The sequence below is a fragment of the Recurvomyces mirabilis genome (assembly GCF_035927965.1).
Source record: "Recurvomyces mirabilis strain CCFEE 5264 chromosome Unknown scaffold_18, whole genome shotgun sequence".
In the NCBI taxonomy this organism is placed as follows: Eukaryota; Fungi; Ascomycota; class Dothideomycetes; order Mycosphaerellales; family Teratosphaeriaceae; genus Recurvomyces; species Recurvomyces mirabilis.
In genome coordinates this window covers 45,384-69,622 of record NW_027041952.1, presented here as the reverse complement: position 1 = coordinate 69,622, position 24,239 = coordinate 45,384, and the positions used below count along the sequence as shown (strand labels likewise).

Sequence of the window (24,239 nt, the reverse complement as noted above, 5' to 3'; positions counted from 1 at the left end):
CAACTTTCCGCACCCAACACGCACCCCCTCGCGAGCTCATCGAATCTCCTACGCAGATCCGTTCGCCTCCGCCCTCCCAGCGTCAAGAACACCGCGCACACCACCCTTACCGCCGACCTCTCTACACACAATCGTCACGCCCAAGTCTTGAGCAACATTAACCTGGACCTCCACTTTGCCACCTTTCTTCACGCCCCTCAATCCAGCTTCCGCTAAGATCTTACCCGCCTTCCAGACCTTCTCCCGGACCTCCTCTGGCTCGTCGTCCGAGTCATCCTCATCATCCTCATCATCATGCTTGTTGCCGTTGGTGGCGGGCTTCTCTTCTTTACTGACCTTAATGTCCCTCACACCTTCAGCAAGACGGAGAATTACGTCACCGCCTGCCTTGACGGAGATCTGGGCTGTTCTTCGTACAGGGACTGGGGTCTCGGCGTTGACCAATACAGCAAAGCCATTGCTGCCTTCTCCCGTCACGAGACCGATGGCGTGGTGGAGGTGAGGTGTCACTGTCACCACGGCCTCGGTACTCGATCGGATCTCCGGGACTTCGAAACCATTAATTAGACTTGCTTGAATAGCTGCACCGCGGACTGTGAGTTCGGACGGATTGATGGCGGTAGAGGATGTGCTTGGTGCGATTACGACAGTGCTCTCAGGGAAGTGGCTTTGAAGATTGCTCGCAATCTTTGGTGTGTGGCTTGTTCCGCCAGAAAGCAGAACTTCGTCGATATCGAGGATGTCGAGATCGGCCTTTTGCACAGCTGCTTCAATCAAGCGGGTGAAACTCATCAGGACCTTATTCGCTAAGAGCTCGAATCGTGTCCGGTTGACTGATAGGCTGAAGTCGTGACCATCTGCTAGGCTCTCGATGCTGAAGGATGCGCTCCCGCCTAAGCTCAATGCCTTCTTGACGGCCTCGGCCTCGAGAGTAAGCTTCGCTAAGCTGCGCTCGTTCTCTCTCGGGTCTGAAGCTTTCTTGTTCTTCTTCATGAACTCCTTGGCTGCGTACTCGATGAGAACTTTGTCCAAACTGCTGCCTCCCAGCTCATAATCGTGTGCTGTAGCCAAGGTGGTGTAGATACCGCCTCTGCTTGCTACCACGGCGACGTCTGATCGTGTCCCTCCCAGATCCGCAACCAGAACCACCTTGTCGCTTGGCGAAGAACTCGTCTCCGTCAGCGACTGCTTTGCGTCATAGCCTAGTAGGGCGGAGACCGGCTCTGGAATGAATTGCAGAATCTCAATACCAGCGTTTGACGCCGCCTCGGTGAGAGCAGCCTTGTTCACATCATTGTAATCAGAAGGTATCGTGACAACGGCCGCCGTCACATCTTTACCCAAGTAATCAGAAGCAGACTGCCGTAATCGTCGGATATGGCGTGTGGTGACCTCAGACACACTCAACGTGCTCTTCTCCGCCTCCTTCTCGCTCTCCTCCTCCGCAGCCTTCTCCTGCACCACAAAGGCTACCGTCTTCCCGCCATCGTGCTCGACCGGGTGCGCACTGGCATGACAAGGCGTCGGATCAATATCCTTGAAACCTTTGCCCAGAAGATCACGGAAGTAGGCGATTGTGTTGCGTGGGTTTCGTATGATCTGAGTTTTTGCTTGTGTGCCTTGAAATTCCTCTCCAGAAACGTAGGAGAGGATGGAAGGGATCTGTCGATCCCCTTCTTCATTGGCGATTACTTCGGCCTTGCCATCGGACGTGTAGGCGATCGAACTGTAGCTGTTGCCGAAGGAGATTCCTATTGCTGTGCGGGCTGGCAGTTGCACCTCGTCGATTGCCTCTTCCGCACTCATCTTGGCGGTATCGGCGATGTATCCAGTTGAGGAGGTCTACAATTGAAAGGGTGTGGACCTCTGGATTTATGAAGAGAGAAAATTGCAGACAACTTCTTCGAATATGGCAACCAAAAAATTAACCCAGCTTGGATTTCAACTTTACAACCTCAAGGTTTAGTCTATCGCGGCAGCGCCCGCGCCGATGCGTCAATCTCGAATTGCATGATCCAAAATTCGTTACCTCCTAGACTGTGGCCTTGTGAGAACAATGCTGTCATGTGGAAGAAAGATAAGAAAGGGCCACAAATGCGGACTACTTTGTCTGCAAGTCCCGAGCTCCGACTCCCCTTTATTTCAGCATATGATAGATAGAAGCTGGGCTCTGCTTGTCCCGACGATAGCCATTCTAAACGAACCAAATCTACTACGAGTCACTGGTGCCAACTGGAGATGTTCGTCCCAGACAGCACATCCCCTCAGCTAACTATGCTCAACAGCCACCGCGCTCTTTCGAGGATCCATCATTCTTTCTACCCGGAAGCTTTCCAACCGTAGAAGGCATCTCGGAACAGTATTTCTCGCCGTCTGGACCAAGCATCCTCCGGGTACATCCCCAAATCCGCCGCGAAGCAAATTAACTCTACCTTCGAACGAACAGCTTCGTCTTCGAACTCGATTACGAGGACATTGTGGCTGGTCTTCCCGCGATTGAGGCGTGGTTTCGTAGTCTTTGGCCCCGAAAATATGCGTCAGGTAGGTAGTATTGTGCTCTACCATCGCTACCACTTCACCGTCGAGATGGGCCATGCCGAAGTTGATGGGAAATCTACACTCGTGCTCCAGCATCTTTAAATGGATACCACGGTGCGAGACTGGGAGGAGACTCAGGTAGTCGACCCCATCACTCTCGACTGCCAGGACATTGCGACAATCCCGTACGATGACCGACAGGTCGTCGCCTCCATCGAAGAGGCTCTTCATGATGCCCTGGATCGTTCCGAGAACGGCTTGCGAGTCCCCGCAGGGTACAACCTGCTTGGAGGCATCGCGCAATTTCAGCTTAACCTCGCGGCATCCAAGAACTGGAACTTTCAATCCGAGTGGCACAGTGCGCTTCATTTTGTCAAAGGTGAGGCTTACATCAACTACCAGACAATGGAGCACTGGAGAGCACTTGCCTTATCCGCATAATCCTAACGGCGGTGACCCCTTCTGAGGGCATGGTCGCTTGTACCGGATTGTCAGACTGTTCGAACATGAATGCATTGCTACATGTGCTCTGAGGTAAGCATTTGGGAGGTAAGTCTTGTACTTTTGTCATCTTTCGTTGATCATTTTTGGCTAGTCATGCACCATCAACGTTGTAATATTCGAGTCGCATGGTCTACGTGCGTAAGACCATGGATCTGGATATCGTAAGGATTTCTGCCGCTGGCTTCATGCTGAAGCGAATTCTAGATCCTATGGGATCGAAGTTGCTGTACGCGGTCCCTGCCTTGCGTTGCTCAACCATTCCACAGTCTTGACAGCTTCCACGTGCATCTTAGACACGCTGATGTGCCACTCAAGCCGCCGACATTCCACCCAGTAAGGCCATCCGTGCAGCTGGTACCACGAACCTATATAGTAGTCCTCAACCCTCCTCAGAGATTATCCTTTGCAGCATCCATGCGAAATGGAGAGTTTAGTATATACCCCGAACACCATGTCTACTTCTATGCTTATCTCTCTTTCCTTCGCCCTCCTTGCCGGTGCGCAAACCTCCGTCTCGACTACCGCAACCGCATCGGCTTCGCCAACGCCAAGCAGCCCATCATGTCCTGGCTCAGATGGCTCAGTCTACAGTCCCTCATCGAACTCATCCTTCCTGATAGAGTGCGGAGTCGATCACGTCGGAGGGGATATGGGATCCCAAAGCGCACATAACCTGACAGCGTGCATTCAAGCCTGCGATTCCACTCCTGGCTGTGTCGATGTCTCGCTGTCGGGGACTGCTTGCTACTTGAAGAAGACTTTGGGCGCCGCAAAGTCGCAAGCCGGTATCTATGGAGCTAGGAGGATCGCAGACCCTTCTGCTACTGGCGTTGCGGCTTCCTCAACAAGCTCTGTCAGCACGGCTAGTCCCTCGCCTACAGGGCCTACTTGTCCGGCCAGCAATGATACCCTTGTTACTGCTAGTTCTGGTGCGCAATTCGTGATCGAATGTGGGATCGTATGGCTAAAACCGTCTGTGTCCGCGACGATTTACCCGCTGATGTTAAGCATAGGACCACGCCGCAGGCAACATGGGCCAAGCGACCATCTCCCCCAGCTCGATCTCGCAATGTCTCCAGATCTGCGACTCGACATCAGGCTGCGTGGACGTTTCCAGCCACTCCCACTCCTACTGCGACCCCTAGCAGTGGTCTCAGTCTCGCATGTCCATCAGCGAACGGGACCACGTACACGGCTAGCAGTGGTGAAGCATTCGTGGTCGAGTGCGGTATAGATCATCCAGGAGGCAACCTTGTGGCAGTTACAATGACTGGCAGCCCGGATTCATGACTTGAAGAGTGCATCGAGACATGTACGAACACGACTGCTTGTATTGACGTCTCGTTGAGCGGACGTAAGTCTCCCCTTATGCGTTGGTGGGAGTATAACGCACTGCTGACCATACCCAGGCGCCTGCTACCTCAAGAAGTCGCTCAGCTCGGCTGTCTCGGTAGCGAATATTAACGGTGCAAGGCTTGTGCAAAATCTCACTAGCACCACTTCCTCAAGTACCACGACCATCTCTCCGTCTGCTACTGCGTCGCCAGTCGCCGCAGCGGCCGCTGTCGTAGATACCTTCGATTACTCTGCCTGCTTCACTGACTCGGTAGCGAATCGAACACTACATGGTGCATTTCTGTACGGATCCTCGAGCCGCCGGCACATGACGTTGGAGATATGTGCAAACTTCTGCAGCAAGTATGCATACTTTGGTGTCGAGTAAGTGGACCACTACGATCCGATCAAACCCTCGCAATCTGCTGACGGCTGCATGGATATGCCGAGGAGTGCTACTGCGGCAACGCTATCCTACCACCTGGCACCGAGCGAGATCCAACCGCTTGCAGCATGGCTTGTGGGGGCAATTCGACCGAGAATTGCGGTGGGCCCAGTGCGTTGTCGTTGTATGAGAACAATAATTACACTGCCCCAGTAATGTCGAGTACAGCTCCCGTGGTCACGACCGCAAGTGCTGGGCTCACGATCTCGATGAACTCGAGCTCCGTGGCCTTGGTGACTGGCACCAGTCCGTCGGGAGGACTATCGACAGGAACGGCGAATTCAACGACTGTTGCTCCGGGATCCTTTCGGAGGAAGAAGCACGGTACGAGGCCTTTGGGCAGTAGGTAGCTTGGTCATGCTAGACTATGCTGCAGTAACTTCAAGTCACAATGTGACCGGTTCGCTCTGCTCAGTCGCCGAAACATTGAGCACACTCTAGATGCACAGATATGCCTTACGGACTTCGTCCTCTGATCATGCTCCTTGCTATTAGCTGTCAGCCAATCCTGCACCGCTCGGGATTGTGTGCACGATGGAGAACATTTCAGTCTATGAGTTCCAGCAGCAGTGCGACCCGCGAGTCTCGCCGGTCAATACCAGCTATCCCAGGACGGAATGGACGCAGGACTCGTGAAACACGGCTACTATACTCGCCGACCCATACGCCCGCCCTCACTTGGTCGAGAGTCCTCGGGGGGTAGAGCTCGCAGTAGTCGCAGTGGCGAATGCAGTCTCCACATGAGGTATCGCGACAGTGCGTACTTTACTGTATACTAGTGGTAGTAAGCTCAAGCTTTCCTCAGAGTAACGTGGAGGCTCAGCGCCACGGACTTGAGACTTTGACTCGCTGGGCATGGGGTCATCAGCCTGTCATCAGCTGTGTTCGCCAATGTCAAGGCTGTGAGTAGGACAAGACTTCGTGCCAATAATGGCCGCTGTCTTGTTCCAATTGCCCGGCATTTATAACGGATTATGCATGCCGCGGTTGGGTGTCGTATGCATGCTTCTAGGGTCGAGTTCACGACGTTTCCTCTTGCCTGCCTGCACACTGACGCATTATCGGCATGGTCTGCAGATCCGCTATACCCGTGGTGATTTGCGTATTTCCATCGTCTGCGTGGTCGAAACGTGGAAAGTATTCCAGCTTCGACCTGCCTGTAAATCTAAAATTTCTCCAGGCCATGGCTGGAATGCTCTGCGATTGGCTGGGTGACGATCGGAACGCGTGCCGAAGCGTGAGTCTGCGCTTGCAACTGCTCAACATAAGCAGACCTCAGTCCAGCCCTCCGCACTGGGGTAACCTTCGACTCCGTACCATTGCGACGATCAGCATTTGCGACCTAGGGACAGCTCGTGTTCACGGATCGATAGCGGGCATCATGGTAATGTCGGAGAGGATAGGGCTGGTGCTGGATCGTCAGCCACGCGAGACTGCACGCCGGGTGATATATAGAGGAAGTCTGCTCCTCCAGGTTCCTTCTCATAGGATCATCCTTTCGATCCAACAGCCTGTCGGGGCGAACTTTCTTTACTCAAGGCTTCTCGTCGACTGACCTCACCATGTTTGGGCTCACGAACCTACAGGGTCGCGCCCTCTATCGCACCATGAGTGGAGCTTGCGGCGCTGCCTTCATGTTGTACGGTTGGGATGCTGGTGTGTTAGGAGGCATTCAGTCGACGCCACAGTTTAAAAACGCCATTGGCAATCCTAGTGGAGCATACATCATCCCCATTATTGCTTCGATCTACAATTTGGCCGCTGGTATCATGGCTCTATGTGTCTCTTTCTTCGGCATGAAGATCGGGAGACGAGGTACGCTCCTTCTCGGCGACTTCCTGATCTGCGTCGGCGCACTTCTCCAAGCCTCCACATACTCGGTCGGACAAATCATCGTCGGCCGTATCGTTACTGGCTGCGGCATTGGATGCATCGCCAGCGCTGTCCCAACTTATATGGCTGAGATGTCGCTCGAGGCCAAGGAACGTGGTCCTGAGGTGTCTTACCAGTTGGCTCTTCTCATCACTGGTGTCGCACTGGCGTATTGGGTGGATCTTGGCTTCGTGCAAGGTCTCGACAAAGCACCTTACCTTTGGCGTATCCCTCTGGCAATGCAGAGCTGCTTCGCCATCTTCTCTGCCTTTCTGGTCTTCTTTCTGCCCGACACACCACGGTGGTATTACGCAAAGGGTCGTGATGCAGAGGGCGATCAAACTCTGGCACGTCTACACGCCAAGCCCGTTGAGCACGAAGCTGTTCAGCTTATGAAGGGAGAGATCATGGCTTCCTTGAAGGAGGGTGACGACGATGGCCAATTTAACTTCTGGCTCCTCTTCTGGGACAACACCGAGCTCCAGTTCGGACGTCGCCTCAGGACCTCCTTCTTGATCAACTGGGCCCAGCAGTTCCTCGGAATTAATATGCTGGTGTACTTCTCCACCCAGATCTTTTCCAACCTTGGCTACTCGGCTATGCTGTCTGGTATCCTCGCCGGCGTCCTCAACACAGCTTTCGCCTTGGCATCCTACCCACCAATCTTCTTCATTGAGCGTGTCGGTCGCCGAGCGATGATGATTTGGTCTGCCCTCGGCTGTGGCGTCTGCATGCTCGTGTACGTGGTCGTCACTACGCTTCCGGCCGGCAAGCAAAGTACTGCAACCAACTGGGTGGCGGTGACCTTCATCATTCTTTACGAGATTGTGTTCGCGTTCGGTTGGCTGGGGACCTGCTGGGTCTACGGTCCAGAGATTGCCCCTCTTCGATATCGTCATGTCGCCGGTAGCTTGGGCGCCGCTGGGGAGTGGTTCAGCACCTGGGTCATGGTGTTCGGAGGAGGTACTGGCATCAACGCCGTTGGTCCTAAGATCTTTGTGTGGCCTCTACTCTGCTGCTTCTTGTCTGCGGCGTATGTCTACTTCTGCTGCCCGGAGACGACTGGCAAGACGCTGGAAGAGATCGACGTTCTGTTCGCAAGGTCTGGTAAGACACGGGATCGAATCTACAATGAGCAGGCTGTCCGCCGCCAATCTTATGGCTCGTTGAACTTGGACGAGAAGCGTGGAAATTCGATCTCGCAGACGGAGAATGCTGGCGTTGAGGTTTGAAGCATCATTATGTAGAAGACTCGAGAGACGTGTGTATTCGAGTAAGGCACACCGAACAAATCGGACACATCATGCATTGAGCAACGCCCATGGGTTTCCACCATTCGACGACGATTTATACCGCCTGCACGCATGATCGTAGCATTGTACTTAGTCTTTGCATCCGCCAAAGCACGATACATGTCTTTATCAAATTTTCAAGACCTCATCTGTCAGCCTCAGTCTCAATCATTGCGTGACCGCGATCTTGATACCGGTCTGTCAGTACTATGTCTCAGTAACTGTGATGCTTCGGGCTATCCACGTGTCGAGCTCTCCACAGCTCTTGTTCAGCTACTTGTTCATGACTCTGTACCGCTGGCAAGCATGAACATGGATTGATTATGGTATGAAGATCGCAGACCTACTCGGTCCTACGACATAGACAGCCACGCAAATAGTCAAATCGTCCACATAGACAATGTAAAACACCGTCAGCTAAAGTTTGATATTCTTCATCGAACACGTGTAGGCCACGAGACTAAGCAATCGCCTTGTGCCACTCCTGCACAGCCAATTCTCTAACATCCTCGATAATGCCGGCAGGGTCCTCAGCAGCAGCATAATGGCCACCATCGTCTCGTTCTGCCGACCAATGTCAGCAAGTGGGCCGTAAGCTGTGAAATTTCGGACATTACCTTTGTAGTAAACAAGATTGCCTGTCCTTTCGACAGCTCGCTTCGAGCTGGGCTCTGTGTCCCACCAGAATGACGTAAAACCGAACGGTACTGTGATACGATTGGACGGCTCCATCGCAAAGTCAGCAAAGTGCTCGTGCCTGACGTTTTCGTAGTAGCAGAGCATGGAAGGCATGATTGTGTCTGTGAAGTAGTAAATGCTGGCTGTCGCAAGAATATGCTGCGTCCAGTGGCGTTTCTTCTGGTTCTCAGGGCCAGCTGCCTCGTTGTACTTCTCGCCAATCCACATCAAGATACCCATAGGATTGTCGTTGAAGCCAAAGCCGATGGTATGTGGTCTGGTGCGCATCTCGATTGCGTAGCCCATGTGGTCTTCGAGCCAATCGTCCACACGGCCTTTGACTTCTAGCTCGCGATCAGTGTACTCTTGCCTCCCTCTTCTGCTGAGAGGTGGCAAAGGGCTCGGAGCAAAGTTGAAGTGGATGAGCTTGCAAGAGTCTGTGTATCGTGTTCCCATCCTGCTCAAACATCAACAATAAAGCTAGCAGCGAATTCATTCGTCGGCCTGACTTACTCGCGGCCAATCCAATGACTCCAGTCGCCTCCTTGGAAGTAGTACCTAATGACGCAGTTCAGTATTCTTTGCATCGACATAGAATCGAGTAACAATACTTACTGCTTATATCCAAGCTTATGCATCAGCGTATTGAAGACGGCCGCAGTGTCCTGCAGAGTCCACTTGGCTCTAGGAGGCCAGTCGGAGAACCCGTACCCAGGCAGAGACGGTACGACAACATGAAAAGCAGGCTGTTTCGGATCTTCTGGATTGGCAAGCTGATTCCACACCTGATTGAACTCGTAGAAAGAGCCTGGCCACCCATGGCACATGATCAGTGGAATTGCATCCTCCCGCTTCGATCGAGCATGCACGAAGTGGATCTTGAGGTCTTTCTGGTGCTCGTAGATGAAATGGGGCGCCGAGTTGATCCGATCCTGGTGCCCATACCAGTCGAAGTCATTGATCCATGCATCGTACAAATTCTTGCCCCATTCGTAGGTTGGTCCATACTTGTTGCCAGCTTCTGGGACGATGGGCTTCGGAGGTAGTCGAGTGTCCTTGAGCTTGCGTTTCAGTCGGTCGACCTCATCCTTGGTAATGTCGACCTTGAAGGGTTTAATTTCAGCGTCGGCCATGCTATCTGTACCAGGGCGCCACACCCAATCGGAAAAGGCAGCAAATGTTTTACCAGGACCCGCTACGTTCTAGGTCTCGTTGATTCTGATGCTCCTGATCTGGGAAACGTCGATCGTCCTACAATGTATTTCTCGTTGGCGAACGCATCGAAGGTGTACTTTGATTTGACTCAGGCCAGGGCGTATAGAACGACTTATTGAGCAACTCGTCCACGAGCAGTGTTGCATATACGATAGACTGCGGGCATGCTGCGGAATGATGGCATGCTACAATAGTTTGGCCAGGATAGTGCCTTTGGTACGCCCACGGCGAGCTATTGCACCCCGCAAACTTCCTTTGACCCAATGCTCTTTCTGCCAACATAGAAGGTGTTCGCGGTGCCTCCACCTATCATGGCTGATATTCTTACCGCCATATGCAATTTCATGTACGTCCGTCACGGGATGACAACGAACTTGTCGTCCGAGAGTCCTGGATGGATCTGAATGCTCACTGTGTGACCAGCAACACAATTGTTCGCTCACGACGACCATCTCACCTATGAAGCCATGCCCTAAACCCTCCCACCGTGATCTAAAGCGCGGCATCATTGGCTTGCTTCGTGGGTAGGTCCTGGAAGAGCGGAATATCGTCCTGCATGCGACAGCAGAAGCCATGAACTTAACTGCACACGGTTAAGTGCAGACGACCATGCTCAGCATTCGCTCCTTGCGGAGGTGTACTTCATTCATCGACCGTCCCGTGCAGTCGCGTAGGTCTGAAAGAGTTCTAGCATATAGAACCATGCAGATCAGGCTAGCTCCGTACTGGCAGACCTGTGATCCAGGAGATCGCAATAATCGCATCGCTTCGAAGAGGACCATCCGTGTTAAAGCGAACAAGCCAAGCATTCAAGTGCATAACGCCATGTCTCGTCTCTTTCCGAAGATGGCAGTGGTGGCGCTCTTTGGCAGTATGTATTTTGACAGTACTACTGCGCGATCTACAGAGTAGCAATGTCTGGCAGGGAACATCGAGGGCTATCCAGCATCGTCTGCATGTTCAAGAAGTTGCTCTCGTCTTCATCTCCAAGATCGCTCTGCTCGCAATCTCGACTGAAGTGTACAGTCTTATTACTGCGTAGGCGATTCCGTGTATGATGGGCTCCGTCCGGTCTTCTCACCATACCTAATGCACTGTATTGTAAGTAGTGCGCAAAGCCAAAAGAAAAGTTGTAGTATCGAATTGCGAACATATTGCCAGTACGACCTGTTACAAGTGCGTCTTGAAGGGTACACACACACGTTACCTTCAACTCTTGTGGTCTACAAGGCACGTCGTGGGGTATGTCATTGTGGGCTGTCATTTCCGCTGGATGGTGAAGCACCGATTTTGCTGCCAGGAAAGAGCAGTTGCAGGAAAATCGTGGCTACCTTAGTCATCGAATCACCGAGACGCATTTTTGTTCGAGACTGCTCACTGCATCATGCATCCTGCGCTGGCAAGGTCCCGAATGCATCGTTGGTTCATCAGGAGTCAGGAACACTCTCCAGCCAGTCGCCATTCAGCTGTGGAGACGGCGGAGTTTTGTACGGGACCTGAGCTCGGCTAAAAAGTCAGGATGCTTTGGCGACCCGGACTGACAGAGTTTTGCAGCGCACGCGAGCCAGTCAATGAGTCTACATGCCAACGGACACGCTCGCTGAACTCCGAACAGCACCTGAATGATGTATCAACATCACCATCATTTGCACGACTTGCCAACGATACAACAAGCATCAGGATTCAGGACGGAGGGAATGGAAATCATCAAATATCCCGGCCTGCGACCAGCGTAGTCCGTTACTGGCTATGAGCAGCGCTCATTTCCCGGGCCGAGACTGCAGCAGTTGAGAGCAAGGGTTCATCTGAGCCTGTCTCCTTTCTGCAAAGAACCTCACGACCAAGCAAGCCACGCGTTCCTGGAGCCCCAAATCTGACCATTCACGACATGGCGGCTATAGGGGAGTTCAGGAACGTCTCTCAGCTGACGCAAGATGATTGGCGCGCATGGTGTCGTCCCACATCAGACGAGACCACATTGGGCGAGACGCCGGTGGGTTCTCTGCCCAGTCCTCGATCAGACACAACTTCTGCAGAGCGAGCAAATCTCACCTGCCTGGGTGTGAGTGGACCACCCTGCGGTTGACGACCAACGTCGCTGCCGTAAAGGTAGATATGCCTCCCTCTCCGTCAGCCTCTGCCTTCTCTTGAGCTCTCTGATTTCCCACACACGTTTACAGACTCGCGGTTGTCGTGCTTGGTTCACCAACTTGTCACTCTTTTACAGCTCATCAACACTCGCCAGGCTCACTCTTTCGCCTCGAGACTATCGTTTTTGCGCCTCACACTCGTTCCAACCAAACGCACACTATCAATAACCAACCAACCCGTGTCGATCACGATCACCATAACAATCAACAAGATGCACGCATTCACCGTCGCCGCATTGGCTTTCGCCTCTTTGGCCGTCGCTGCTCCTCACACCCACGGCCACTCGCATAACCACGCTCGTGCCGTCGCTCCTGCTTCCGAGCCAGAGAAGCGCGACGACTCGACCTTCGAGCTGATGGTCCACAACAACTGCGCCGAGGACAAAACCTTCGGTCTCTACCAGATCAATTCTGCCTTCCAGATGTCGCAGATGTCCGAGACCGAGACTGTCCCAGCCGGAACGAACTCCACGATCTCTGCGCCTTTCACTGCTCTCGGCATGCGTCTCTCTGCCACCGCTGACAAGGGCACTGCCGCCCAGTGGGAGGCCCAGACTCTTTTCGAGTTCGGCTACAGTGCATGGAACGGCTTGACCGGTACTGCTTACGACTTGTCCGTCATGCAGGGCAGCACCGAGGGCATCGCCGCCTACCCCGACCACAGCCAGTGCGAGTCCAAGGTCTGCTCTTCTCTCGGCTGCTCTCTGGCTGAGGCCTGGACCGACGCTACCCAGGTCGCCGATGGCAGCCCAGCTGATACCGTCTGCTACCAGGGTGTCACCAACTTCAGGGTCGTGTGGTGCCCATCGACCTAAATGGAGCAGGAGAGGAGAAATCACTGAGGCATATCAGGATGGATCAAATTTTGTTTACGCTCTTAGCATTCTATGTGTAGGGTTCGAAGGAACTGTTATGCCGAAACTTTTATGATCTGATGAAATGTTCGCACTTTCTTATACGCCATCGCTGTCTATTAGTCATCCTCACCCATGCGCGCTAGCTGAAGAAACGATTTAGTGTTTCTATTGTCTATTGCATGCTGCTTTTCAAAGCTGAGATGTTCCCCTTTACCACATCCAACGCCTCGCTAGTAACGTACACAAAGCAAACGTGTTCAAGACGGCGCCTAAACGGCGCTATCTGATGATGTCTCCTCCCCCTTGTTTACCTCCACCTTTGCCTGTGGTGCAGCCTTCTTTTTCTCTTTGATATTGGTCCATCCCAATCCGAACGAGAAAGGTAGACATAGTGCTGCCAGCGCCGCACACAGATAGAAGACACGATTGACGCTCTTCGCATAAGCGATCAAGATGCCTGGCAGCTGAGAGAGAGGAACCACATCCCTGAAGCCTGTTGCGCCCGCCGTGACAATGGCCTGTACATCTGCTCCCGGGGAATACTTTGGTATCAAGGTGGAAAGGCTGTTCGTGAAGATCGTGGCCGATGCTGACAGGAAGAGAGCACCGAATAACATGCCGGTGAACATGCAGAGAGCGATTGCCAATGGTGCCATGGTCGGTGGAAGACGGTTCTGTACCGCCACAATCGGCATCTGCATTCCCATGCCTCGTCCGACGCCAAATAGGATCTGAAAGCCGATCCAGTCGCCAGTCGAGGAGTTGACACCTAGCATGCCACAGAGCCCAAGTCCGATTGACATCAGTATTGCTGCCAAGATGGCAAACGGTGTATAGTAGCCGATCATGCCAACCAACTTCCCAGCGATGACTGCCGCAAGGAGAGCGGCTATGATGTTCGGTAGCAGGTACACACCTGACATGGTCGGTGAAGCTCCATATACCGACTGGAAGTAGATCGGCAGGTAGTAGGCGGCGATGTACAGTCCAGCCATGAGACAGCCGACTACTACGCAACCGCTCCAGACAGTGGTCTTTGTGATCATCGATATTGGGATCAGCGCGTCGTCCTTCTTATACCAGTTCCAGGCAGCCCAGACTATGATGAGGCCACCGAAGCCGCAAAAGAGGCCAATCACTGTAGCACTGTTCCAAGCGTAGTCGTTACCACCCCACAGCATGGCGAGCAACAGCATAATGACAGCGGGTGCGAAGAGTACGAAGCCGATCAGGTCGAGTTTGTGGTGGATATCGCGGAGGACTTCCATGGCGGGTGGCTTCTGGTATGCATCTGGTATCTTGTCGAAGACGAGTAAGACGGCTGCAACAGCTCCAATGGGTAAGTTGATGTAGAAGCACTGCGAATAGTGTCAGCCAGAATCCATTCACCCAATATGAGTACAGCCAACTGCACTTACCCATCTCCAGGTTGTGTATTGTGTCAGAGCTCCTCCAATCAAGGGTCCAAATACAATGCCCAACTGCGCCAGAGCTTGAAGGATCCCGATGAGTGCTGGTCGTTTGTGCAGAGGCACAGATGCAGAGATGATGGTGAAGGCACCATTCTGTAGACCTGCCGTTCCCATGCCTGCTACCGCTCGGCCGACAATAAGCATCTTCGAGCTGTTGGCAACACCGCATAGTAGTGATCCAAACTCGAACAGAGCGAAGAAGGAAATGAAGGTCCACTTGTTGCTAAAGTTGACATATAGCTTACCCGCCAAAGGTTGGAGGACAGCAGAGGCGAGTTGATAGGACGCAGTGTACCAGCCAATGTCCTTGAGCGAGTTGAAATGATTCGTGATTTTGGGAATGGCTGTCGAGATGATGGTGGTGTCGAGCAATACCAGGAAGAAGACCAGGATCAGTGGTCCCATAACAGCCCATAGCTTCATACCAGTAAGCCATTCGTACTCTGGTTCGTCTTTGGGAGATGCTTCGACGTCCTTGGCGGGCAGTTCTTCTGTGGTGACTGGCTCTGTAATCGGGCTGGCAAGGTCGCTGGAGGTGGAGGTCTTCCTTCCCATGGCCTCCTTGTCCGCTGCCATTGTCGACATTATCAACTCAACTTCTGGTGATGGACGTGTCAGACAGGTGCCACAGCTCTCCTAAACAAAAACTGTGCTGCTGGAAACCAGTCATAACGGCAGGTAGCATCTTCATATACTGATACGGACATTATCCTTTGAGTCAACACGGTGTTAAGCGGTCGTAAACACTCGGACGATTGTTTACGGGGCACAATAGGACGGAATTCGACCTGGAGCTCATTTCCGGGCCGAAGAGAAGCGAATTCCGGGTCAGAAGAGGTAGAAGGAGCGGGCCTGGACTTTTCCGTTCTCCGTTCTTGCTTCTTTCGGATTTCGCCAACTTTCAGCAACAGGCTCTCCTCATTGACATCGTTCTCTCGATGAAAGGAATTCGGCTACAACAATGTACAGTTCGCGTGACACTCCAGCGGCCACTCCAGCCTCAGCACGGTATGGCTTGGCCTGCGAACAATGTGTCAAAGCCAAGGCCAAATGTCTCCGAGAAAATGAGGATTCTGCTCAATGCGAGCGGTAGGCATTCGGTCCTTTGAACTCCGTCGCACATACAAGGAGAGTAACCTCATACCCGGACACTAATACTTGTCTACAGATGCAAGCGTGTAGGCAAAGACTGTACACCGTCAGTCAAACGACGACGCCTCAATGACGGGGCGAAGCGTGTCCGTATATCGAAGAGTCCTGTTGATGACCTGAGGACGTCTCGTGTCGAAGAGAAGTTGAATCAGCTAGTAAGCTTGTTGACACCATCGACTGCGGACTCGCAAACATCGACACCAGCAAATCAGAGCAATGCAGGTAGCGTCCCTAAGCCAGTCGATGGCGCAGGCTACAGGATACCATGCGATGCCTTGACTTTGCAGGAAGAGATGACATGCCTGGAGACGTTCAGGACTTGTCACCTTACCTTCTTCCCGTTCGTATCCATTCCTCCTACTACGACAGTCGCGAATTTGCGCCAACAATATCCGCACCTATGGAGCGCTATCGCTGGTATAACATGCAAATCTACTACTCTCCAGCAAGCCCAGAGCGATTATCTGAGGCGAACCATCTCAGAACAGATTTTGTTCCAGACGAGACCCTCAATCGACATCCTCTTGGCTATACTCGCCTTCGTAGGTTGGTATGGAATTCGTCTCTTTCCGTTTCCACGATAGCAAGAAAGTTGCTGATATTACACTTAGGCTCCAATTCCAGGTGAACCCAAACTTCCACACCCAGAAAGAGAACTTCAAGGGGTCAATTGTCGTCTTCGTGCAGCTAGCCATCGGCGGAATCTACGAACTCAAGTTGCACAAGGCGATCACCACGGACCCGTTGCACATCAGATGCGTTCCTGCTCCCAGTGATGACAACAGGAAAGCTTCGCGTACACTAGTAGAGCGTCGAGCCGTATTGGCTTGCGTGCTACTCACGTCCTCGTAGGGTCCATGCCGTTGCTAACGTGAAGATCTCGAGCTGACCAATTGCAGCATCAGCAGTACTCTCAAGACCGTAGAGCCCTTGCGCTGGACGTCGCACATGGACGACTGTCTTCTGGAGCTCGAGAAGCAGAAAACGGATCCACTGGACGACTTACTGGTACACCTAGTCAAGATCCAGCGAGTGGTAGATCGTGCAAACGAAGCAGAAAATCCTGGCGTGCAATCCGCGGCCAGTACACCCTACGACATTCGCCCGACACTATATCCGCAGGCGTTACTGATGCACTTGGACTCCATCGCCGAACAAATACCAGCCAGTGTCAAAGAGATGCGTAAGTGCTTACTCGTGCCGCATGAAGTCCGGCCAATCAGACTGATGAGAAACGGCAGCGATTCTCATCTTCCAGCTCAGCAGTGCTCGCCTCGTTCTCGCCGAACTGGCCCTGGCCGGCGACCCAACAGTCACAACCACCACCTCAGGTCCTAACCTCCAGCGCTTGAGATACCTCGAATTAGCCCTCCAATCCATCAAAACCTGGATAAATTTTTACCACACACTTCCCTCCGCATTTATGCGACATATATCGATGACGACAATGCTGCAATTTCGTTTCTGCGCCGGCATGCTGTTCGTGCTCACAACTCTGAATGAGCCAGCCTGGCTTTCACGGGAAGAAGTGAGAGCAGAAGTCGATATCCTTGCCGTCATGGATCACGCAGCACGGATGTACGGCGAGGTCGCGGCGGCTGTCGGGTTAGATAACGGGCCAACCGATGTCCAAGGGCTTGATCTATTCACCTTGGCTTCGGGACGGAGTGCAAAACTGAGGGCGGCCTGGGCAGCGCAGCTAGAACTGCCTGCTGAGCGAATTCAGGCAGTCCAGATGTGTTCTGATGAGTTGGATGCAGTTCCAGCATTACCTGCGCCGGAGAGTGGTGAGTTTAGCGAAGTGTATGCGGGCATGGAGGAGCTGAACTGGAAAGAGGTGGACTGGTTCATCGATTCACTTTTCGTGCTGTGATGACCTTGCGATTTCCAACCATGGATGTTCGTAGTGGACATTGCATGATCGAGCACTCGATGTGGTTCCTCACACCTCACAACTCGATCCAAATCAGCCAGTATGTCGCTCGATATAACAGGCCGATGCTAGTAATGTCGATGTGAGACACTGTTCTCAAGTGTTTCAAGCCTCACCTAATATGCAGGGATCAATGGCGGCAGGATATAAAGCATCACCGAGCCGTAAGAGATTGAAGCTGCCTCTACAGCTCACGAGACCCCACATGTGGTAGTCGGACAATCATCAGGAGGTTGAGCATGCGCTGTACGTATTCAAAACTACCGTCAGTAACGTTCATGATTGTCCATTATGCTTGAAGGAAATCATGATATTCATGACGAGAACATATAATACTTGAGACATGTTTATCGTGTCTCAAGTATTATGAGACAAACCATCAAAAGCAAGTACCACTTCTAAATGTCATGATTGTGATGCTGGAGAATTGTTCGGCTTCATTCCATTTCTTTTTTGATAGAAGTCTGTCATTGATCATAGCCCGTTCTAGTCCTCTCTCTTCCTTAGAGTATGTTCATAGTCTGGCTCTACTTCCCGACAGACCCATCGCTGAACTTAGCACCCGAAGTATCGTGAAGGGCGTTGGGGACAACCTTCTCCACCTTCTCGGGGAGACCCTGCTGAAGTGTTTCTGGCACGATAGACTTTCCAGTGGCGTGGGAGACCTTTCCAGTCTGCTCATTCGAGCCGGTGTCGTGGAGAGCGTCAGGGACCTTATGCTCGACGGAGCCGGGAACCTAGTTATCTGTGTCAGTACAATGGTTTGGGAGCTTCAAAGAGGATGGCAGATGGACATACGGCTTCCTGGGCCTTCTGAGGCAAGGCAGAGTCCTTGGCGTGTGACACACCCTGGCCGTGCTCGTTGGCTGCAGACATCTTGGTGGTTGATGTGATGGTTCTGGTGTTGGTAGTGCGAAGTGCTTGGCTGAAAGTTCTTGAAGTTGTGATTCGTAGTGAGGACATGTGGTGGTATGGAATGAAAATTGTTTGGGACAACGAGAATATGTATACTTATACCCTCTCCTTCTACTACGGCCACGACCCTTGCGTAAAGCATCCATCGCGCCATGCGTACTGCGCCCATCGTCGTGCTTTCGAGAGAAACTGACATCATGACTCTAGGCATCTGGCATCATGTGCTGTAAAGACGGAGCCCGAAAAACGCCGTCCGGGTAACAAGTGGCATCAATTGCGAGAGTGATCGGAGCTCCGAGCTGTTTGGAAGTGGAAGTGATGGCGAAGAGATGCTGTCATGGTTGCGTAGGTGAGGCTTAGGATGAAGTACGAATTTGGCGCTTGGCCTGTTGTGGAAGGAACGGGACGGCTCAAGCTGTTTCCGTGCTCCTCTACTTGAGAGGGTACGATTGTTACGAAACTATTATTGTGGCAAATGGTCCTGGGAGTGATGAGCAAGATCAATGGACGATAGCAATCTGTTGTACAGCCCCAGCTCGTGAACAATGCTCTTCAAATGCCTTCATGCAAGCCTGAGGTTATCGTAATATGGTCTATGGTCTATCATAGCAGAAGCTACATCTATATACAAGTGTCACATGTTCGAACGTGAACATCAATCAGAAAGGCACATCCATATCCTCAACACTCTCCTCCTTCTTCTCACCTTTAGCAAGCCCGTCAGTCTCCCCAAGTACTTCCCTCACAAACGCAACCAAAGCCGCAACATACTGTCTCCCACTACTCGGTAAGAAATGTCCGCCAGGATGATACACCACCCTCTGCACACCTCCCTGCTTCCCGCGTCCTTCCACACAGGAGTCGACAAGCCGTAGCGATCGTTCCTCCGATACCACTGTGTCTACCGTACCCAGCACATGAAGCATAGGCGTCTCAATCTTAGGCTCGTAGAAAGCTTGGTAGAGGTCGTTCGTGCTCGCTCCAAAGCCAGAGTAGGATATAGCGAACTTCATGGGAGGATGTATTGTCTCCTCGATGAAACCGGAATCTTGTACGAACGAGTCTGGGTAGCGCATTCCACCCTTCGCCTGCGCAGCCTCGAACGCTGGTCGCCTCTGCACCTCTAGCAATGAAGCCACCATTCCCGCAGCCGCACCGCCCTGCGAGAAACCCAGAACGCCCTGGAACGGGCCTTGTTTTTTCAGAATTTCGGCGATGCGTTCGAACCCCCTTTCCATACCTTCGTAAGTGTAGGGTTCGCCATCGCCTTTCCGTCGCCACCAGCCGTAAGCCTCAATCCCGTCATTGTCGGCTCTCGAACCATCGTTCCTGCCTGGTCCATCGAAACTGGAGGCGTCTTGGCCAGGGATATCGGTGGTATCTAGACGGATGGGAGCGGTTGGGTAGACTAGTTCGAGGCCTCCTGGGTATTGTTTTAGATGGCCTGGTTTTGGTGCGGGAGGGAAATGTTTTTCTAATGACTTCTTAAGAGCTTTGGTCTTGATTTCGAAGAGATGGCCGGATTGGGTGAACCCGTGGAGCATTAGGATGCGGAGTTTGCGGTCTTGTGGTATATCGCCGTTGGTAGCCATCGTAGAGTAGAGGCGTGCAGGTTTCGTGGCCAGAGAAGAAAGTGGAGTGTAAGCAGAGTGACATCCACGGATGTGCTGGTCTAATAGACGTCTACTATATAGTGAGCGGCATGACATGTGTTTATATGTTCATATACAAGCAGATGCGATTTGCTGAAGAATCATCGACGCCCTTCTAACCTGCATCCGCCAACGCAACACGTGATGCCTGAGGCCATACAAACTCCTGCCACCTCCGCAAGCTGTCCTCCACACTTTATGCGACTAGGGTTCACATACAGCAGCTTCGATATTCTAGATCACTGCAACCATCACACACCCAACAGCCTCTGCGCCGCTACCTAAATACAACAAACCACCATGGACCAAGCCAAGGAACTGCTCGAGATGCCCCGTGCCTTTCTCAAGGACGGCCGACAATTTATTACCCGATGCTCGAAGCGTAGGTCCTTCACCACTGCCACTTACCCTTGCACTGTGAACGGGTGTACGGATCGCATGAGGTAGTATACTAATATGTGTATTTACCAGCCGACCGAAGAGAGTTTCTTCGCATCAGCCAAGCCGTCGGCATGGGTTTCCTGATTATGGGCGTGATCGGATACGTGGTCAAGCTTAGTGAGTTCCTCTTCTAGGAGGCGCATCGGAGTAAAGAGGAAGGGCAGGTTACTAACATCTGCGATCACAGTCCATATCCCTGTCAACAACATTCTGGTCGGTGGCGCATGAGCAGAGAGGATCACGTGCTGGAGGTCAAGTCGAGACCAGATTGAAGGCAGGAATGGGAAGAGTGAAGATGTGCTGCATCTGTCCTTCGTGGTCCAGAGAATACCAAAGCTGCGAAGTGACGAGAGTATATGCTGTCTCTGAAGCCGAGGAAAAGTGTGCATAGCGAGGCGTTGCGGGAGTCAATACACGAACCACTTCACGTCGGAAGAGAAATCTGCTGTATGCTACGAATGAAAGAGGCACTTGTGCTTGGCTGAAGTACCTTTGTGTATTTACAATCTTACATGACTTTCGTAGCCCGAAGGCTGTCCTGCTATCCTGCGCCTGCGCCTGTGCCAGATAGCATGCATATCGTAACTCCTCAACCTTGGTCTTGGCTCAATCTGTCCTCTCACAATGCGCCACCAACAGGAAAGACGTCAAAAGGCCCACCACTCCCACCCGCATACCCATGCACGCTCTCCTCCCCACCCTCATCGTCATCCCCATCTCCATCTTCATCGGTCAGTCAATCATCATCCCCCTCCGCCGAAAACAAACTCCCCAACCCCATCCGATCCCTCAACCTCGTTCGCCTCGCACCCTGTTGCTCCGCCCCACGCTGCTGCTGGGTCCCATAGAATCGCTCATCATGCCTCAACTGTGCCGTAACCCTCGCTCCCATCGGCGTCGCACCCAGGTTCTCCCTCTCGCCCATCTGAGCCGCTGACGCACCAGTGAAACCATCCGTATCGCCACCAATTTCATCTGTATCTACGCCATCGTTCCAACTATGCACGGTTGCGGTTCCGAGGCCATGGTCCCAGCCATTCCAGGAGGTGGCGGCGATAAGAGGTGCGGAAGGATGCCAGGAGCAATCTCTTACGATAGTCTTCCACTGCCCTCCGCGACCGTAGTAGTCGTATCGATCCACGAACCTCTCATCGCTGACCGGACGACTATTCAATGTCGCACTCCGGACATTTATTGGCTCGCTAGCTTTCGTCCCGTCGAGGTTCCAAACGTAGATTTTGCCGTCGTGCGAGCCGGAGTAGATGTACCGGCCGCCTGTGCTTTCGGGTGGAGAGAAGTGGCATCGAATCAATGTCTTGAGGACCTTGTGGCCGGTAAAGGTTACGAGACTGCAGTCGTGGGGGTGGGGGCGGTGGTCGGTTTCGTCGTAAGGACTGAAGCGGTAGTCGAAGTTTGTTGTGTAGTCCTGAAGAATGTCAGTGAAGGAGGGTTATGCTTGGTAAGGGTGAAGACGTACTTGTGGGTTGATACGCTCTCCTTCGTCTGTGTTGATCATCTTCCTCAGATCCCAGAGCTTGCACGTCTGGTCCTTGCCATTGCTGATCACGTATCGTCCATCTCCTTTACTATCGATGTACGTCAAACCCTCCGTATGACCCAAGAACATGCCGGCAGGTCTCATAGAAGCCAGTGATCTTCTGTCCCATACTTTCAATGTCGTGTCGTCCGATCCAGAATACAAGATGTGCGGGCTCATCTTATCACCGAAACACACCGCATTGACATCATCCTGATGGCCGGGAATCCGCAAAATACTGCGTTGCGCTTCCAGATCATAGACGTAGACACTTTGGTCTGATGTCCCTGCCACGATCTCACCACCATCACCACTGAATCGCAAAGACCAGATACCGAAGTGTCCGCGACTTCTGCCCCAACCACCGCCACCGCCGTGACCACCACTGCCCATATCGCTGAAGTCTAGCAATTGAGGCTCCGATTCATCGCCCTGATCGGTGTTGGCCAGACAGATCTGAGATCGGATACTGCTATATGCAAGCAGTTTGTTGTCGGGCGAAAGAGAAGCATCAGTGATGGTCCACTGTCCTCCGTAATAGTGTTTCGTGCTGTAGTATTTCCAGTCGTAAGGGTTGCGAGTGTCATACAGTCTGACCTTGAAGTCTTGACCACAAGCAAAGAAGAAGGAGCCGTCTTCGCTGAACTGACCAGAGTAACATCTTGCGTTCAGATTGATGATGAGATCTGCCTTGGATCGAGGAATTAAGTCTTGTGCAGCGAGTGAGCTCAGCACACGTGCTCGACCTCGATTGTTGACTCCCAGCTCGCGGTCAAGCATACGGTGGGCTAGCTTTCGCCGTTTCTGCTGAGTGGATGACTCGTATGGAACACCACATGTCGAATGATCACAGCGATCGTTGTTGCCGAAAGCACCACTGTCCATCAACTTCTGGCCTTCCGGATTCGGAATAGGTGGGTATCGGTCACCAACAAGAGGTCGGCGAGGCCGTCGTCTCCGCGCTCCATAACCAGCGGCATAGCCCATATCGTCATCATCGTCGTCCTCAACTTCATCATCCTCGCCAAGAGACACATGTTGCGTATTACCTCTCCGAGCCTGAGAACGGGTAGTTGGACCTCCAGCATTTTGAAAGACTCCTCGTAGGCCAGCTTGCGAAAGTAATTGGAGAATCTGTTGCTGGGTTACTGTACCGCAGCGAAACGATCAGCCTGTGCTCAAGGAAATGCAAAGCTTACCCTTGATCCTGTGGCGGAGCTCAGACGTCTGAGACGTCCCGGACGAGGTGCTTGGCGGTCTGAAGTGGTCGTGGACTCTGTCTCGGGTAACGTACTTCGTATTGTCTGGGTAGCTCTTTCCGGCTCTGCTGCTGCAGCGGCAACTTGCGGTGTCTGCGTGCCTTCCTCTTCCTCCTCTACCTCTTCCTCAACATCTTGATCTTCCGACATCTCATCGCTTGTCTCAAATGTCACCGTATCACCATCCTCGTCTCGAAGCACTCCCTCCTCGGCATCGAAATATAGTGTCGTCTCAACCTCGCCCTCCGCTTCATCTTCGTCAATCTCTTCTGAAAGACCGGATGGCGTTGTTGAGGCGAGCTTCAATACGTCAGCCACAGCTAATTATTGGACGTACTGCTTGTGCTTGGTTTGATATCGCCGTCGGCTTACCTCGAAATCCATGTCGTCATCGCCAGTGCTGCCCTCAGTTTCGGTGTGCCACGAGCCTCCCGGTGAGGAATGCTCTTGAGACGAAGCCATGATCAACAGTTATACAGTAGGTAAGGGCAAGACTGGTCGATGTACACAAGGCTAATTAAGATAGTGAAGCACGCAGTAGTCCTCGACATGCCGCGGTCATCATCGTGGTAGCTCGAGCACGGGTCACATGTCGGAGATAACGAAGGAGATACGATCGAGGTAAAACAGTGGCATTGTTCTCAGGGCCCACGAGGAACAGACTGACGTGCGAGGACTCGCACACTCGATCAATCCGGATCTTGGATGTTACGCACGGCATGCATCGGCCCTCCAGAGCCAAGCCTTTACTCTGAGTCGCCGTGGGCGTTGCAAGCATGATGGCACCCAGCCCAGCCGGACCCCTTCAGCAATCACGAGATATCAAACCAAGCTGTTGTTCCAAGGTAGAGCCACTAAGGGGGACTCAAGATTCATCGTGGTTATCTCATCGCTGAACTCTCAATCTGACGAGCCTCTCAAGTATTACATCAGACAATTCGTGCCAAGCATTACTACAGCCATACTTCAACTCAATCGTCGCCCTTCCGGAT

The 24,239-nt window shown here is 52.6% G+C and overlaps 11 protein-coding genes across 11 annotated transcripts; 5 read left to right on the top strand and 6 right to left on the bottom strand.

Moving 5' to 3' along the window:
- Nucleotides 1-48: 48 nt before the first annotated feature.
- SSZ1 (Hsp70 protein that interacts with Zuo1p) lies at nt 49-1,806 on the bottom strand (the record flags this gene model as incomplete). The annotated part of the gene is made up of 1 exon (XM_064839490.1): nt 49-1,806. One exon carries the CDS (start codon nt 1,804-1,806, stop codon nt 49-51), a length of 1,758 nt encoding a protein of 585 aa, XP_064692733.1.
- Nucleotides 1,807-2,640: 834 nt separating this feature from the next.
- LTS14_006796 (uncharacterized protein) lies at nt 2,641-2,979 on the top strand (the record flags this gene model as incomplete). The annotated part of the gene is made up of 1 exon (XM_064839489.1): nt 2,641-2,979. The coding sequence occupies one exon, from the start codon at nt 2,641-2,643 to the stop codon at nt 2,977-2,979; it is 339 nt and encodes a 112-aa protein (XP_064692732.1).
- A 3,026-nt stretch (nt 2,980-6,005) lies between these two features.
- On the top strand, nt 6,006-7,926 carry LTS14_006795 (uncharacterized protein; the record flags this gene model as incomplete). Its single annotated transcript, XM_064839488.1, has 2 exons — nt 6,006-6,059; nt 6,409-7,926. 2 exons carry the CDS (start codon nt 6,006-6,008, stop codon nt 7,924-7,926), a joined length of 1,572 nt encoding a protein of 523 aa, XP_064692731.1.
- A 520-nt stretch (nt 7,927-8,446) lies between these two features.
- On the bottom strand, nt 8,447-9,797 carry LTS14_006794 (uncharacterized protein; the record flags this gene model as incomplete). The annotated part of the gene is made up of 4 exons (XM_064839487.1): nt 8,447-8,550; nt 8,604-9,121; nt 9,178-9,222; nt 9,280-9,797. The coding sequence occupies 4 exons, from the start codon at nt 9,795-9,797 to the stop codon at nt 8,447-8,449; spliced, it is 1,185 nt and encodes a 394-aa protein (XP_064692730.1).
- Nucleotides 9,798-11,767: 1,970 nt separating this feature from the next.
- LTS14_006793 (uncharacterized protein) lies at nt 11,768-12,844 on the top strand (the record flags this gene model as incomplete). The annotated part of the gene is made up of 2 exons (XM_064839486.1): nt 11,768-11,941; nt 12,107-12,844. The coding sequence occupies 2 exons, from the start codon at nt 11,768-11,770 to the stop codon at nt 12,842-12,844; spliced, it is 912 nt and encodes a 303-aa protein (XP_064692729.1).
- Nucleotides 12,845-13,155: 311 nt separating this feature from the next.
- Nucleotides 13,156-14,934, bottom strand: LTS14_006792 (uncharacterized protein; the record flags this gene model as incomplete). Its single annotated transcript, XM_064839485.1, has 2 exons — nt 13,156-14,244; nt 14,305-14,934. 2 exons carry the CDS (start codon nt 14,932-14,934, stop codon nt 13,156-13,158), a joined length of 1,719 nt encoding a protein of 572 aa, XP_064692728.1.
- Nucleotides 14,935-15,319: 385 nt separating this feature from the next.
- On the top strand, nt 15,320-17,383 carry LTS14_006791 (uncharacterized protein; the record flags this gene model as incomplete). Its single annotated transcript, XM_064839484.1, has 5 exons — nt 15,320-15,447; nt 15,527-16,060; nt 16,122-16,358; nt 16,410-16,693; nt 16,752-17,383. 5 exons carry the CDS (start codon nt 15,320-15,322, stop codon nt 17,381-17,383), a joined length of 1,815 nt encoding a protein of 604 aa, XP_064692727.1.
- Nucleotides 17,384-17,970: 587 nt separating this feature from the next.
- Nucleotides 17,971-18,319, bottom strand: LTS14_006790 (uncharacterized protein; the record flags this gene model as incomplete). Its single annotated transcript, XM_064839483.1, has 2 exons — nt 17,971-18,180; nt 18,242-18,319. 2 exons carry the CDS (start codon nt 18,317-18,319, stop codon nt 17,971-17,973), a joined length of 288 nt encoding a protein of 95 aa, XP_064692726.1.
- A 698-nt stretch (nt 18,320-19,017) lies between these two features.
- Nucleotides 19,018-19,950, bottom strand: LTS14_006789 (uncharacterized protein; the record flags this gene model as incomplete). The annotated part of the gene is made up of 1 exon (XM_064839482.1): nt 19,018-19,950. One exon carries the CDS (start codon nt 19,948-19,950, stop codon nt 19,018-19,020), a length of 933 nt encoding a protein of 310 aa, XP_064692725.1.
- A 360-nt stretch (nt 19,951-20,310) lies between these two features.
- Nucleotides 20,311-20,679, top strand: LTS14_006788 (uncharacterized protein; the record flags this gene model as incomplete). Its single annotated transcript, XM_064839481.1, has 3 exons — nt 20,311-20,392; nt 20,482-20,568; nt 20,639-20,679. 3 exons carry the CDS (start codon nt 20,311-20,313, stop codon nt 20,677-20,679), a joined length of 210 nt encoding a protein of 69 aa, XP_064692724.1.
- Nucleotides 20,680-21,187: 508 nt separating this feature from the next.
- Nucleotides 21,188-23,709, bottom strand: LTS14_006787 (uncharacterized protein; the record flags this gene model as incomplete). Its single annotated transcript, XM_064839480.1, has 4 exons — nt 21,188-21,877; nt 21,929-23,122; nt 23,188-23,547; nt 23,620-23,709. The coding sequence occupies 4 exons, from the start codon at nt 23,707-23,709 to the stop codon at nt 21,188-21,190; spliced, it is 2,334 nt and encodes a 777-aa protein (XP_064692723.1).
- Between the last annotated feature and the right edge of the window lie 530 nt (nt 23,710-24,239).